The sequence below is a fragment of the Tinamus guttatus genome, unplaced genomic scaffold (genome assembly GCF_059628265.1).
Source record: "Tinamus guttatus ecotype Peru unplaced genomic scaffold, ASM5962826v1 Tinamus_guttatus_pri_ptg000083l, whole genome shotgun sequence".
Classification (NCBI taxonomy): domain Eukaryota; kingdom Metazoa; phylum Chordata; class Aves; order Tinamiformes; family Tinamidae; genus Tinamus; species Tinamus guttatus.
The window spans coordinates 1,679,512-1,692,276 of record NW_028288617.1 but is presented as its reverse complement, the minus strand read 5'-3'; the positions used below and the strand labels follow the sequence as shown (position 1 = coordinate 1,692,276).

Below are 12,765 nucleotides of genomic sequence, written 5' to 3'. Positions count from 1 at the left end.
GGATTTTTTTGTTCAGTTTAACCTGATCTTATGTTCTGTTTGTTCCTTTGAGGGGAAAAAATGTGGCTACTTTGCCTTTATATTTTTTAAAATGATTTGCTATTTCTTCTGTGGATTTCTTCATGTATTTAAGATGAAGAAAACAATTTCACCCATACTACTTCATATAATGAGTGTAGAAATGAGTTCCTAGGATATTGCAGTCAGAATTCAGTTCAGCTATAAGTCCTCTCAGAAATTCCTCATTATAGTTATATTTTTGAAATACTTTATACCACAATGGAATGAATCTCCATTATTAACTGAATCAGAAAGCTATTTTTTAATGTATGATTATTTAACCCATTGTACTAAACAGGTTTTTAAAATATTACTTTGAAATATGTGGCTACAGTCTGGGGGTTAATGACCTAATTGTGTCACCAAAATTTAAACCTTATTACACATATAAGATAGACAATAAACTTACTACCCACTATTTTTCAATTTTATAGATCAGCTCTTTGTTACAAACCAAATGCTGAATTGTTTGCTTTTATTATGCACAAGTATTGTAAATAAATCTTTAAAATTACACTGGTCAAGATGCTGCTTGTGTTTTTTATTCTTATTTGTTTGTTTTATGAAGAAAATGTCCTGCACAGATCAAGTATCAATGCTTTCATTCTTCCCTATTTGTCTAAACTTTACTAATAAATTATCTATGAGCTTTCCTGGATGTAAGCATGAACTGGTGTTCACACCAGACTAGTATACCTCTTAATGATCATCCTTCTCCTTTATATAGTCTGACAAAAATGACACCATGCCCACGGTTTCATTGAAAATTTGAGTTAACACTTCTGAACAGTTGAAAGTTCCTACTTCTCAGCTTATTGTAAGCAAAACAATTGCCCTCTATTTGATAAGATTAGGTGGGGGAATGAACAGAAGTAACTTTAAGAAGTAAGCTTCCTGTCTGTATGGAACACTTTTGAACACTTGAAACCCTTGTGAGGTTAGAGAGGTAGAGATGAAAATCCTGTAAGTATTTGACAGACTTTGAAGATTAACTTAGACTTCTTTGACTCTAGAGCAACTTTTTTTTCCATATTCATAAAACTGCAGTATTTTGTGTGGGAGTTTTTTTTGTTTTGTTTGGTGTGTGTCTTTTTTTATACACCATGTGTTCATTGGCCCATTCTGCATTTTTGATTTGAAGATTGTGGCAGAGTTCGGACTAAATAGAAACTTTCTTCTCCAGACAGAATTATTTTGTTTTGAAGGAGAAAAAGTACTGGATTGCATGTGTTCTGTGTCAACAGGTGGATGTTCTTCAGAGTCCCGCAAGAAAGGCACATGCTTTCTTGAAAGAAAGCCAACTATTTTATTAACACCTCAGAGCATGTGATAGCAGTTTAAACCTTCTTATGTCCTTTCTAATGCTGGGAATTCCAAACTAATGGAGTATCCCTGATCTCTGCTCAGTCCATAGTACACTGTTCAGACAGTTCATGCTGAGGTTCATAAGTCTTCTGGCCTTTGGAGGTTTTTATAGGATTTTCCTAGGAGTACTGTGCAGTAGACAGAACATGTGTTGTTTCATTTTAATCTAAAGATCCCAGAATGGTCAAGGTTGGAAGGGACCTCTAGGGATCAACTAGTCCAATCCCCCTGCTCCAGCAGGGACACCCAGAGCACGTGGCACAGGGTGGCATCCAGGCGAGTTTGAAGATCTCCAGAGAAAGAGAGTCCACAGCCTCTCTGGGCAGCCTGTTCCAGGGCAACGCTACCCTCACAGGAAAGAAGTTCTTCCTCACATGGTATAGATTAAAACACAGGAAGTTCCATCTCCATTACCCTTGTCCAAAATGTGCCAAATTAGCATTCTGTGGGCTTCCCCCACAAGCAGCTGGCTGAGTCCAGCACAGTCCTGAAAGCCGCTGATTTGCAGTACAGTACGTGCCTGTGTTTATTCAGGTCAACTTAGGTGGATCACTAACTCCTCAATGTACTGTAGCCTTCCTCTTAGGACCTCTGTAGCATGTGCAGAATTAGGCAGAGATGAAACGAAACCCCACAAAATGCTAATTTGACTAATCCTCTTCTATGGCCATAAAGTGTAATTATTTTACTTTCTAGTGTAAAAGTGCTTGCAGCCTTTTTGAAAGGTGGTGTCACGGGTGGAAGCATTTCGACGTCAGAAGCGGGGGCCCTTCCTGAGGCAGGGTGGCTGTGTGCAGCAATCCCTGAGCCTGTGCATAACCTGGCACCTTCACTGCGCAAGGCTCTCTCCAAGCTGTCCCTCAGTCACTACGTGCTGAATCCTGGTTCTGCACCCTCCCCTGTGTCTCGTCATGACTGACACTTGAGGGGCGATCGTTGAAGGAAGCCGGTTCTGACAGGCAAAGGTGGAAGAGGGAAAAGAGACCGAACGATACAACACAGGGCAAGCAAGAGGCTATGGGTGCTGCCTGCCTTACTTGCCCGAGCTAGATGTTACCCATGTGGCAAATGGATCTCTGCTTGGTAGGTGCCAAATGGGAAATCCTGGCATTGTGCTGGCGTGGGGTAATAAGTTTTCAAAACCTGGAAACAGAGTTTTTCTGTGATGATAGGCGCCCCCTCAGTGACGTGCTGCAGTGCCAGATGGTTGGGCAAGCTCTTAGCACAGAGCTGGGAGCATCGCCCCTCTCACGGGCTGATCTGAAAGCAACCAGTCATCACCCGCTGTGCCCTTGCCGTGGGCTGATCTTCTCAACGTTGCCTTTTGCTTATTGTTTTGGTTATTTTTAGTGCCCTCCCCTACAAACTCTGCAACAGCTCTCAGCGGGGTTTTTACAATTTTACTGTCCTTAAGGCTTCTGCAAATGGTTTTGTTACCATTTCCTCAATTTTCCTATCCATTTCTCTTTGTGCTTCGCTTAGTACATCTGTCCACATCAATTTAAAGAGACATCTTACATATTTCAAAAATTGAGCAACTTTGTGATAATTTCTTGGATAAATTATGCAATGTCACACTCCAAACATAATACTATCAATGAATACTTAGGGTGCTAACATAATTTTTGTTATGCAGTATGCCTTTGAAAAGGCATGATGTAAGACTTTAACTAAACTACCTGCTTTACATTAAACACAGTAGAACCCTGATTTTGAGAAACAAAGGAAGTGATTTGCGTGAGCTGTCATTTAGGAGGAAAAAAAATGTTTTATGTTCAGTAGTTTGCTTTCATTTTGACTTGCAGGAGAAGGATTAAAGAGATTAAATTTAAAACTTTTTCTCTATGGTAAATGATATGCTTCATCTGCAAGGTAGACAAGTTCATTTGCTGTTACCACCGACCTTTCCTGGCACATGTTGCAGTAGGAAGTACTTTTCTGCTTTCATTTACTTTGTATTTCACAACATCCAAGAAAGATTTTGCCCAATGTCTGCAGCAAACCTGAGATTTTTAAAATCAGTAAGGCAGTGACTCCCTGGTGCCTCAAAAAGTCAAAATTATAGCTCTGAAGTTTTGGACTGCTGAGCTCCCCTGCATTCACCTCCACCTTCTGAAGGGAAATATTGCTGTACTCTGCTTCCCACAGTTCTTAGATCAAAATAATAAAAAAGGAAAGGAAAAAAAAGAGGAAAATAAAAGATCTCTGCATTTCTTTTAGCATTCAGTTAGTTGCAGTTTCACTCTACACGGAATTGAAACTCAAATGCTCGTGGCTGAATGGCAGGTTGTTCTTAATCAAGAAAAAAAAATCCAATTTAGTCCCACCCCCCCAAAAAAAATCCAAAAGAAAAAGAAAGGGCAAAAAACCTGTAGAGTTATTAAAGCTTCTGAAATTTGTAGCTATAGCCTGCAAGGCAGATTTCCAAAAACATTGCGCACCTATTGAAAATTAACAAGGTTGGGTCGTGATCGTGTCTTTGAAAACCTACTTAAAAGTTACTAAAGTGAAAGGGCATCATGTTCAATCTGTGTTTCAATATGGTACACTGGGGATATGTTTAGGTGGCAGTAGAAATAAACTTTCCGCTTTCAGTTGGTGCACAGCCATTCTCTTAGGTACTGCTTTGCAATTAATTAAATACATTGGTTTTATATTGATTTGAATAACTATAAATGACTTCAGCCTGACTCTCTACTCTGGTGGTTCACAGTCTTTGAAATATTCTGAGTGGAATAGTTAAAACTACACTGCTTGCAATGAATATTTTCCTCTTACCAAAAATGTGCTGAATGGTCTTGCAGAACTCAGCAGGATTTTAGTGAGACATTTGCATTATTTATAATAGCCCCAAATGAAAAGCTCAGGGACACTTTCATGAAAAGAAAAATACTGCTACCAGTCAATTGTGGAAGACTCATGTTTTATTATAGTATTTTTAGTAATCAGGCACAAAGTTTGAGAAATAGAGAAATCGAATCCTGAACCAATAGTGAGTTATGAGCCCCGTTCTTAGCCCTTGATTGAAATCCTAATGGTGGTAAATGTTCTGTTTTTTTCTGTGAACTTTCTTGGATTTGTTCATATCCATATGTCTCAACCACTAACGAGAAATTTTCAAGAATGATTGCAAAACCTTTCTGTCTTGATTGTTGCAGTTTTGGTCTTTTGAAATGAGTTCTTCAGCTGCACACCAGCCAGAGAAATCATGAATTGCTGTTTAAAACGTAAAGAAAATATATGCAGGGAAAGAAGAAATACCGAAAAAAAAAAAGTATTCAAATATGATAACCATTGAACTAGCATTGCCTGTTAAGCCTGGGAACTAAGGATGAAACTCTGCAGAGGAGCACTACGTTCATGAAATGCTTTTCACTGACTATGTCCAGGTTCTTTTCAAGTTCTTCCTTTCTACACTCTCTCCCATGCTTTTTTCACTGAATTGCATGGTGTTTCCTATGCTCTTACCACTATCTTTTTTTGTTTTTCTGCTTCACTTTGGTTTCCTCCCACTAAGTCCCCTTCACTTATTCATTCAACTGATTTTTTATTAACAGCCCAGTTCTTGGCCCTATCATCAGCAGGAACAAATCCCAAACAACAATAATAATGATCAAGCTTCCATCTCTAAAGTGTTGTGCGTATTAGGATGTTTTTCTCTCTCTTTCCCTGTTCATGCAGTTTACACTAAAAAAAGGGAGAGGGGGAGAAAAAGGAACTTGACTTCTGCAAACCTTGTTTGTCTCAAGCAAATGCATGTAGCACATTCATCTCCTGTCTGATTAATATTATGTTCTCCTTGCAAGTATTTTGCAATTGTTTTCCAGTGGGGTTTCCTGTCTGTTCACCTTCTTGGGGTAGGTCTTAATACAGTTGCTGAAGGAAGGAGACTGGGTAAAATAGACAGCTTAAAATGAAAATCACGAACAAATGTAGCAAAGAAGAGAACCAATTGCTGCATATGAGACCAAAGGAATGAAATCTTTTGACACAGCAGCACGTGGATTTATGAGTAATGTGTAAATTTGTATAGAAGGGGGAAAAAAAATAAGAGTGCTCTCAGTTGTTTTTATGCTAAGTAAAAGAGGGTGGAGGTACTGCTGTTTCAATTTTTAAGACAAATATTTGAGGAAGTGGGTTGCGGCAGTTGTTTCACATTAAATTATTTCTCCAAGTTGCAGTTCAGCCATGGAGAAGAAAGAGTAGTGGTTACTGTGTTGTCTGGTGTGAATTATGTCTTGGTCTACTCTCCTTTGTACCTGAGCTGACCCAGTGGGGACCCCTTTTCTGCTGTTTTCTTCTGCATTGATTAGTGTCATCTAACAACAAACCTTTCAGACTTGGAAGAGCTCAGAAAATGGTAGGTTAAACTTTAATTTTAAACTTGTTCTTAAAACTCTTTAACTGGAACAATACTGGGAGATTTTTAAGAATGTTATCTTCCTTTTTTTTTTCTTTCTTTCTTTCTACATGTTCAAATTAGCTGTTGTGGTTATAAGCTGCCATACATAATGGCATGCATAGCATTTCTTCACACTAATGTAATACAGACCAAGTATAATAATGTGTTCTATGATATCTGTAGCTTTTAAGAAGCTGCTTTCTCTCAAACCTTTGACATTTTAGAGTATGTATGAACTAACTACAGAAAAAAAATGTATGTTTGGTTTATGCAGGTGTTCAGTTAATATTAGTGCTTTTTTAACTTTTTATAGAACCAAGCATAATCACAGAGAAAACGACAGTTCGCATTGTTACACTAGCTTTCCTTTTATGCTTTTTTTTCTCATTCCAGAGACTTTGCACAACTTATCGTTATTTATTTCTTCAAATTTTTACGATTTTTTGCTGTTGTAATAACACTGCATGTTATGCCTGAAAATAGTTAGACACAGCATCATAGCGTAACTGTTTACAATATAAATAGACATTAGACTAAAAGGGTTTCAGGAAGAAGAAACACATAAAACAGAAACGAAGCCTAACGATGTTAGAAGCTCAGTTAGCTCCACAAAGACACTTCAGTTCCTATGTATATAGCAATTGCCCAAAGTTCATGATTGGAACATTTTGAAAATCTGAATATGCATATTTTGGCATCTTAAGGAACTTACTTAAAAATGTTATTTGTGCAGGTATCTAAGGCCCAGATTCATTGCACCTAGTTTTGGGCATGTGGCCAATGAGTCTGTGTTAGGAGCGTAGTTACTCAGAACTCTGTCCGTATGCAGAAATCTGAAGGGGGCTTCTCTCCTTTCTCTCCCCCTCTCTCTTCAATGCCAGGGCCCAGGATGATGGCACTAAAGGGAGGAACTTTTGGTAAAAGCCTAAGATTAGGTGGTTGAACATGGTATCTGAGTACAAGTTCATGTAGAAGGTTCGCAATGATCTAGACAGCAATTCCACATTGCCCAAACCCTAGTCTAGTGCTTGGACAAACTACAGAGGGTTTTAATCTGGTTTAGTAAATCTTTTTAAAAGGTAGATTCTGATTAGCTTTTCCTCAAGGAACAGTAAATCTTTCGTTTTGACTCCCAAGCCAGTGCAGAGGTTTTCCTTCCTTATTTTAAAATTGCCATTAAACATACATTTCAGTGATAGGTAAGGCCTAAATGTCAAAGCATGGACTTGAATGAATAGCACTAATAAATAAAATGCACTACTGTAGTAATAAAAATTAATAAGTTACAATGCTGCCAGTTACGATGCTGGCAGCTATTATTTTGGCAGCATAAAATCTTTCAGCATTTCTCTTAAGGACAATGCAAGATAGTGTCCTCGCAAGGCAGTGCAAGCTGTTAAAATCTAATCCATTGCAGTCATGAGAAATTTGCTTGGTAGACAGTTACATGGGCGATGGTTTTGTACTCTGCACGCTGTTGTGGCACGCATCAATGGGTGCATGTAAAAGGCATCCGTGTGATGGTCTGACATGTCCTGCTGTTCAGGGAGAGTCTGTGGTTTCCCAACTTTCTGCCATGTTTTATGGGAATCTCCCTTGGCTCACAGGAACTGTGGACCCCCAGGGTGCATAATGCCTGGAAGGGGAAGAGAGGCAGTCATATGGAGATGTGGAGCCAAGGACAGCGAAGTTGTTAGGGTGGGACCTCTTAGGGCTGCATTATCCTAATAAACAGCCACTTGCATGCAGGATTCAATGAGCCCTTTGGAAAAGGAAGAAGGAAAATGTTTACCACATGTAATGTTTACAAATGTTTACAACATCTGAAATGTTCCTTTTTTTCCAAAGATCTTTAGTTTTCCATGTAATTAATCTCAATGGTATTGACCTTCCCACTTCCCACTTCTCTGACCATATTAATGGAGAAGAGTTTTATAAAATAAAAGATAACAGGAGAAATTGAATGCATTTTATCTTCTCCTGATTAGCTCTCCACTTGCTCTGATTATTCTTATTCACCATTTTCATCCAAATGCTTGTCTATATCAGGAAATCAGAAAAGTTAATCAGCCTCTAAAGTGGATTGGTTAGACCACTCTGAAGACCCTGGTGAACTATCTTATCTAGTGGCCTCAGTCTGGGTGAGTTTCCAAAGTGAATTACTGTAACCCAAATTAAAGTTATTTCAGTTTTTAACAAATGCCATCAAAAGAGTCAATAATAATGAAAATGAAAATAGAATTCCAGACTTGGAATTCATGTTTATGGTCTTGCTCTAGGTCGTTCTTTCAGCTTTCCCTGAGTACGTGTATAGTGATAGTCATGTGTAAAATCCTGGATATTTAAGTACCTTTCTCTTTTCTGTGGATCTGTTGAAGAAACCTCTGTAATACTTCCTAGCAATGCAAAAGGAAGGAAGTCATGCCAGAGGAAAGGCTGTGGTCATACAGAATAGCAGGTTACTGGTATGAGTTTTATATGACAGTTCGAGGTTGGCAGCAGGTTTTTGCTTTTTTCTTTCTTTCCTGAGCTTTGTGTTCAAAAGCTGATTGAATAGATCTCTGAAGTAACCTCATTTGGTATTTGAATTCACAGAGGAGAAGTGCAGTGCTGCATGAGATTTGATCTAGCTTCTCTTTCATTTGCTTCCTTACTGGTCACTCGTCTAGGTAGACATATAAATGAAAAATAGACTTAGCATTGTTATGTGAAGTAAAGCAGAAGAACATAACTGAGGAGATACAGTGGTCTAAGTAAACAGAGGATACAACAGGCAGCCCTGTTTAACCTCTACATCTGTGTTACCTGCAAAATATGTTTCAGGCATACTGTTGATAGGATGAGAAGGTCCTAATTATATATGCCAGCTGAAGGTAAAAAAATATTTTCATATATCTTTGAAATTTTACCCAATCGTCTGATTTTCAACTGGGTCAGTGTAATTCCATGCATAAATAATTCTGGTTATTAAACAATATTCCCTCTGCCTTGTATTGCTTTCCAATCCTTAAAAAATGGGTTATCGAGGGAGAAATCTGGATTTTGATTGTTGGGCTTTTGACCATGTTCAAATGTCTTGACCAGTCCAAGGCTGGTACTAGATGCAAGCAGCTACGGAGCTTTGCAAGGCAGCAAAATGCTCACAGTCCCTCTACCTGGATTGTGCAAACCAAGACCTGGACAGTCTGCTTACCTGACCAGGTACTTCTCCTCAAAAGGACAAGGTTTCTTTGACATTGACTTCTGCCGAGGAAATAACTAGTATGTTGTGAATCATTAATACCCCATTGTTCTCCCCATAGTGAACACCAATCTCTAAAGTAGGCAAGACTGCAAAGACTTATGATTTATTTTGGCAGGTTCTTTATATTCCTGTGGGACTTTGGCCTTCTTGTTGCTCAGAAAGCAGCCGAGGAAATACCCATACATGAATTTCCCAGATTTAGCATCCTTCCTGCACTAATAGCCAGTGTGGGGCGAAAGGTCCCTGGCTTAGATGTATCTTTGATCTGATAATATACAAAATACGGTTGATGTGATATGCCATATATTCCCATTGCATTAAATTAATACCTCACTGTTTTCATATTTTTAGGTGCCTTATACAAAGATCCCAAATGCATTGCCATATGTTTTGCTCTTCGTATTTCCAAAGATGCTGTCAGGAATTTGGTTTCCCAAAAGTTTACCCTGTGATGTAGAAGTCATTGGAGCTACTGTAAGAGTGGACTGCACTGATCGTCGCCTTACGGAAATCCCCCAAGGAATCCCTACAAATGCTACCAATCTTACCCTCACTATTAACCATATCCCACATGTCTATCCAACATCCTTTGCTCATCTCAAAAACCTTCTGGAGATTGACTTCAGGTGCAACTGTGTGCCAGTCAAACTGGGACCCAAAGACAATGCCTGTATCAGTCCACCACAGATTGAGATTGGCAGTTTTGCTGCATTGACAAGACTGAAGTCATTGTATTTGGATGCAAACCAGCTAGTGGAAATACCACGGGGCCTTCCTACTGCTTTACGTCTGCTAAGCCTGGAAGCAAACAGCATCTCTTCCATTACAAGAGCAAATTTGTCAGAACTAACAAACATAGAGGTACTATATTTGGGACAGAACTGCTACTACCGCAATCCCTGCTATAGGTCATTTGAAATTGAAGAAACTGCATTTCTGGACCTGAAAAATTTAACAATACTGTCCTTGAAGTCTAACAACTTAACTTATATTCCACCCAATTTGTCATCAACTCTAAAGGAATTGTATATTTACAATAACGTGATTCAAGTGATTCATGAACATGACTTAATTGCCCTTCATAACCTAGAAATCCTTGATCTGAGTGGTAATTGCCCACGGTGCTATAATGCCCCATATCCTTGTACTCCCTGCCCCAAAGGCACAATAGAGATACATCCAAACGCTTTCCAGTCCTTGAAACAATTAAAAATTCTGCGACTTCACAGCAACTCTCTTCAGAGAATACCCAGCAGCTGGTTTAAAAACACTGTGAATCTCAAAGAGCTTGACCTCTCCCAAAACTTCCTTGCAAAGGAGATTGGGGATGCTCAGTTTTTGAAGCTTATTCCTAGTCTTGTAGAACTTGATTTGTCCTTTAATTTTCAACTGCAGGTATATTCTCCATCTTTGAACCTATCTAAGACATTTTCTTCCCTTGTTAACCTAGAAACTCTGAGGCTCAGGGGTTATGTCTTTAAAGAACTGAGGCAAGAAAATCTAAATCCATTGCTTAGTCTTAAAAATCTGACAGTATTGGATCTTGGAACTAATTTTATCAAAGTTGCTGATCTGAAAGTGTTCAAAAAATTCCCAGGTCTGAAATTCATTGACCTATCAGTGAATAAAATTTCTCCTTCTTCAGGTGAAGGCAACTGTTACAGATTTTGCTCTAATCCCAGCATTTCAGTAGAGCAGTACAACAGGCAAATATTACAAGATATGCATTATTTCCGATATGATGAATATGGGAGAAGTTGCAAGTCCAAAGACAAAGAGGCTGCTTCCTACCAACCTTTGGTTAATCAGGATTGCCTGGGGTATGGACAAACTTTGGATTTAAGCAGAAATAACATATTTTTTATTAGTCCTTCAGATTTTCAGGATCTTGGGTTCCTCAGATGCCTCAACTTGTCAGGTAATGCAGTAAGTCAAACTTTAAATGGAAGTGAATTCTCCTACCTGTCTGGACTAAAATATCTGGATTTTTCTAACAATCGAATTGATTTGCTATACTCAACTGCTTTCAAAGAGCTGAAATTTCTAGAAGTTCTAGATCTAAGCAATAACCAACATTATTTTCTTGCAGAAGGCGTTACACATGTGCTTAATTTTATGAAAAACTTGTCTTATCTGAAGAAGTTGATGATGAATGAGAATGAGATTTCTACCTCTATTAATACAGGGATGGAAAGCCAATCTCTCAAAGTTTTAGAATTCAAAGGAAATCGCTTAGATGTTTTATGGATGGAAGGAAATGCTAGATACCTGTCATTCTTCAAAAATCTGACCAGCCTAGAGGAACTGGATATTTCCTTCAATTCTCTCGCTTCTTTGCCTGCTGGTGTTTTTGAAGCTATGCCCTCTGAACTCAGGATGCTCAACTTAACCAATAACAAACTGAAGATTTTCAGATGGGAAATGCTTAGGTTCCTGAAGAAATTAACAACATTGGACCTTAGCAATAATCTTCTGCCTTCAGTTGCCGAAGAACTGTCCAACTGTTCTTCAAGCCTCCAAAAACTGATACTCAGAAACAATCACATTAAACGGCTCACCAAACATTTTCTCAGAGGTGCTTTTAATTTGAAATACCTGGATCTCAGCTCAAACAAGATCCAAATAATTAAGAAATCTAGCTTTCCTGAAAATGTCATTAACAATCTGAAGATGTTGCTTTTGCATGGCAATCCTTTCAAATGCAACTGTGATGCAGTGTGGTTTGTTTGGTGGATCAATCAGACCCAGGTGACTATTCCACTCCTGGCCACAGATGTGACCTGTGCTGGCCCAGGGGCACATAGAGGAAAGAGTGTGGTTTTCTTAGATCTGTATACCTGTGAGTTAGACACCTCCTATTTGATCCTGTATGCTGTATCATCTTCAGCTATCCTAGGTTTTATGATGTTTGCAGTTATGAGCCATCTCTATTTCTGGGATGTGTGGTACAGTTACCATTACTGTACTGCCAAGTTGAAGGGCTATCGCCGTTTACCTTTAGCAGATACTTGCTATGATGCCTTTATTGCCTATGACAGTAAAGATCCAGCTGTGAATGAGTGGGTAATGACAGAATTGGTTGGAAAACTGGAAGATCAAAAGGCCAGACAGTTCAATCTATGCCTGGAAGAAAGGGACTGGCTCCCAGGACAGCCAGTCTTTGACAACCTTTCCCAGAGCATTCGGCTGAGCAAAAAGACCATATTTGTCCTTACCAATAAATATATGAAAAGTGGAAGCTTCAAGACAACATTTTACATGGCCCACCAGCGACTTATGGATGAAAAAATTGATGTAATTGTTTTGATATTTCTTGAAAAGGTTTTGCAGAAGTCCCGATATGTCCAGCTGAGGAAAAGACTGTGCAGAAATTCTGTCCTGGAATGGCCAACTAACCCTCGATCTCAGCCCTATTTCTGGCAGTGCCTGAAAAATGCAATAACTATGAACAATACCCTAGCTTACAATAAGCTTCTCCAAGAAACCGTTTAGCCATAGTGCTCCATGTAAAATATTGTTTTGATATAATATCCCACAAAGAAAAGCATGATTAGTCTTAAAGTTCATTGCCTGGTTTCACTATGACAAGATTCAACACAAACTGTTGCCAGCACAGATGTCTAATTGATATGCACCTTGCTTGGCGTTTACTGTTGCACAGCAAAATAGGATGCACTACTCACTGGAAGTACCT

At 38.8% G+C, this 12,765-nt stretch overlaps 1 protein-coding gene across 2 annotated transcripts; it reads left to right on the top strand.

The window, feature by feature from the left end:
• The first annotated feature begins 5,643 nt into the window (after positions 1-5,643).
• Positions 5,644-12,571, top strand: TLR7 (toll like receptor 7). 2 transcript variants are annotated; one of them, XM_088520222.1, is made up of 3 exons: positions 5,644-5,680; positions 5,739-5,785; positions 9,423-12,571. In XM_088520222.1, the coding sequence occupies exons 1-3, from the start codon at positions 5,659-5,661 to the stop codon at positions 12,561-12,563; spliced, it is 3,210 nt and encodes a 1,069-aa protein (XP_088376348.1). In that variant the 5' UTR covers positions 5,644-5,658; the 3' UTR covers positions 12,564-12,571. The 2 variants fall into 2 exon arrangements, with proteins under 2 accessions (XP_088376348.1, XP_088376347.1); XM_088520221.1 differs by having other exon boundaries at positions 5,653-5,785; positions 9,483-12,571.
• Positions 12,572-12,765: the final 194 nt, after the last annotated feature.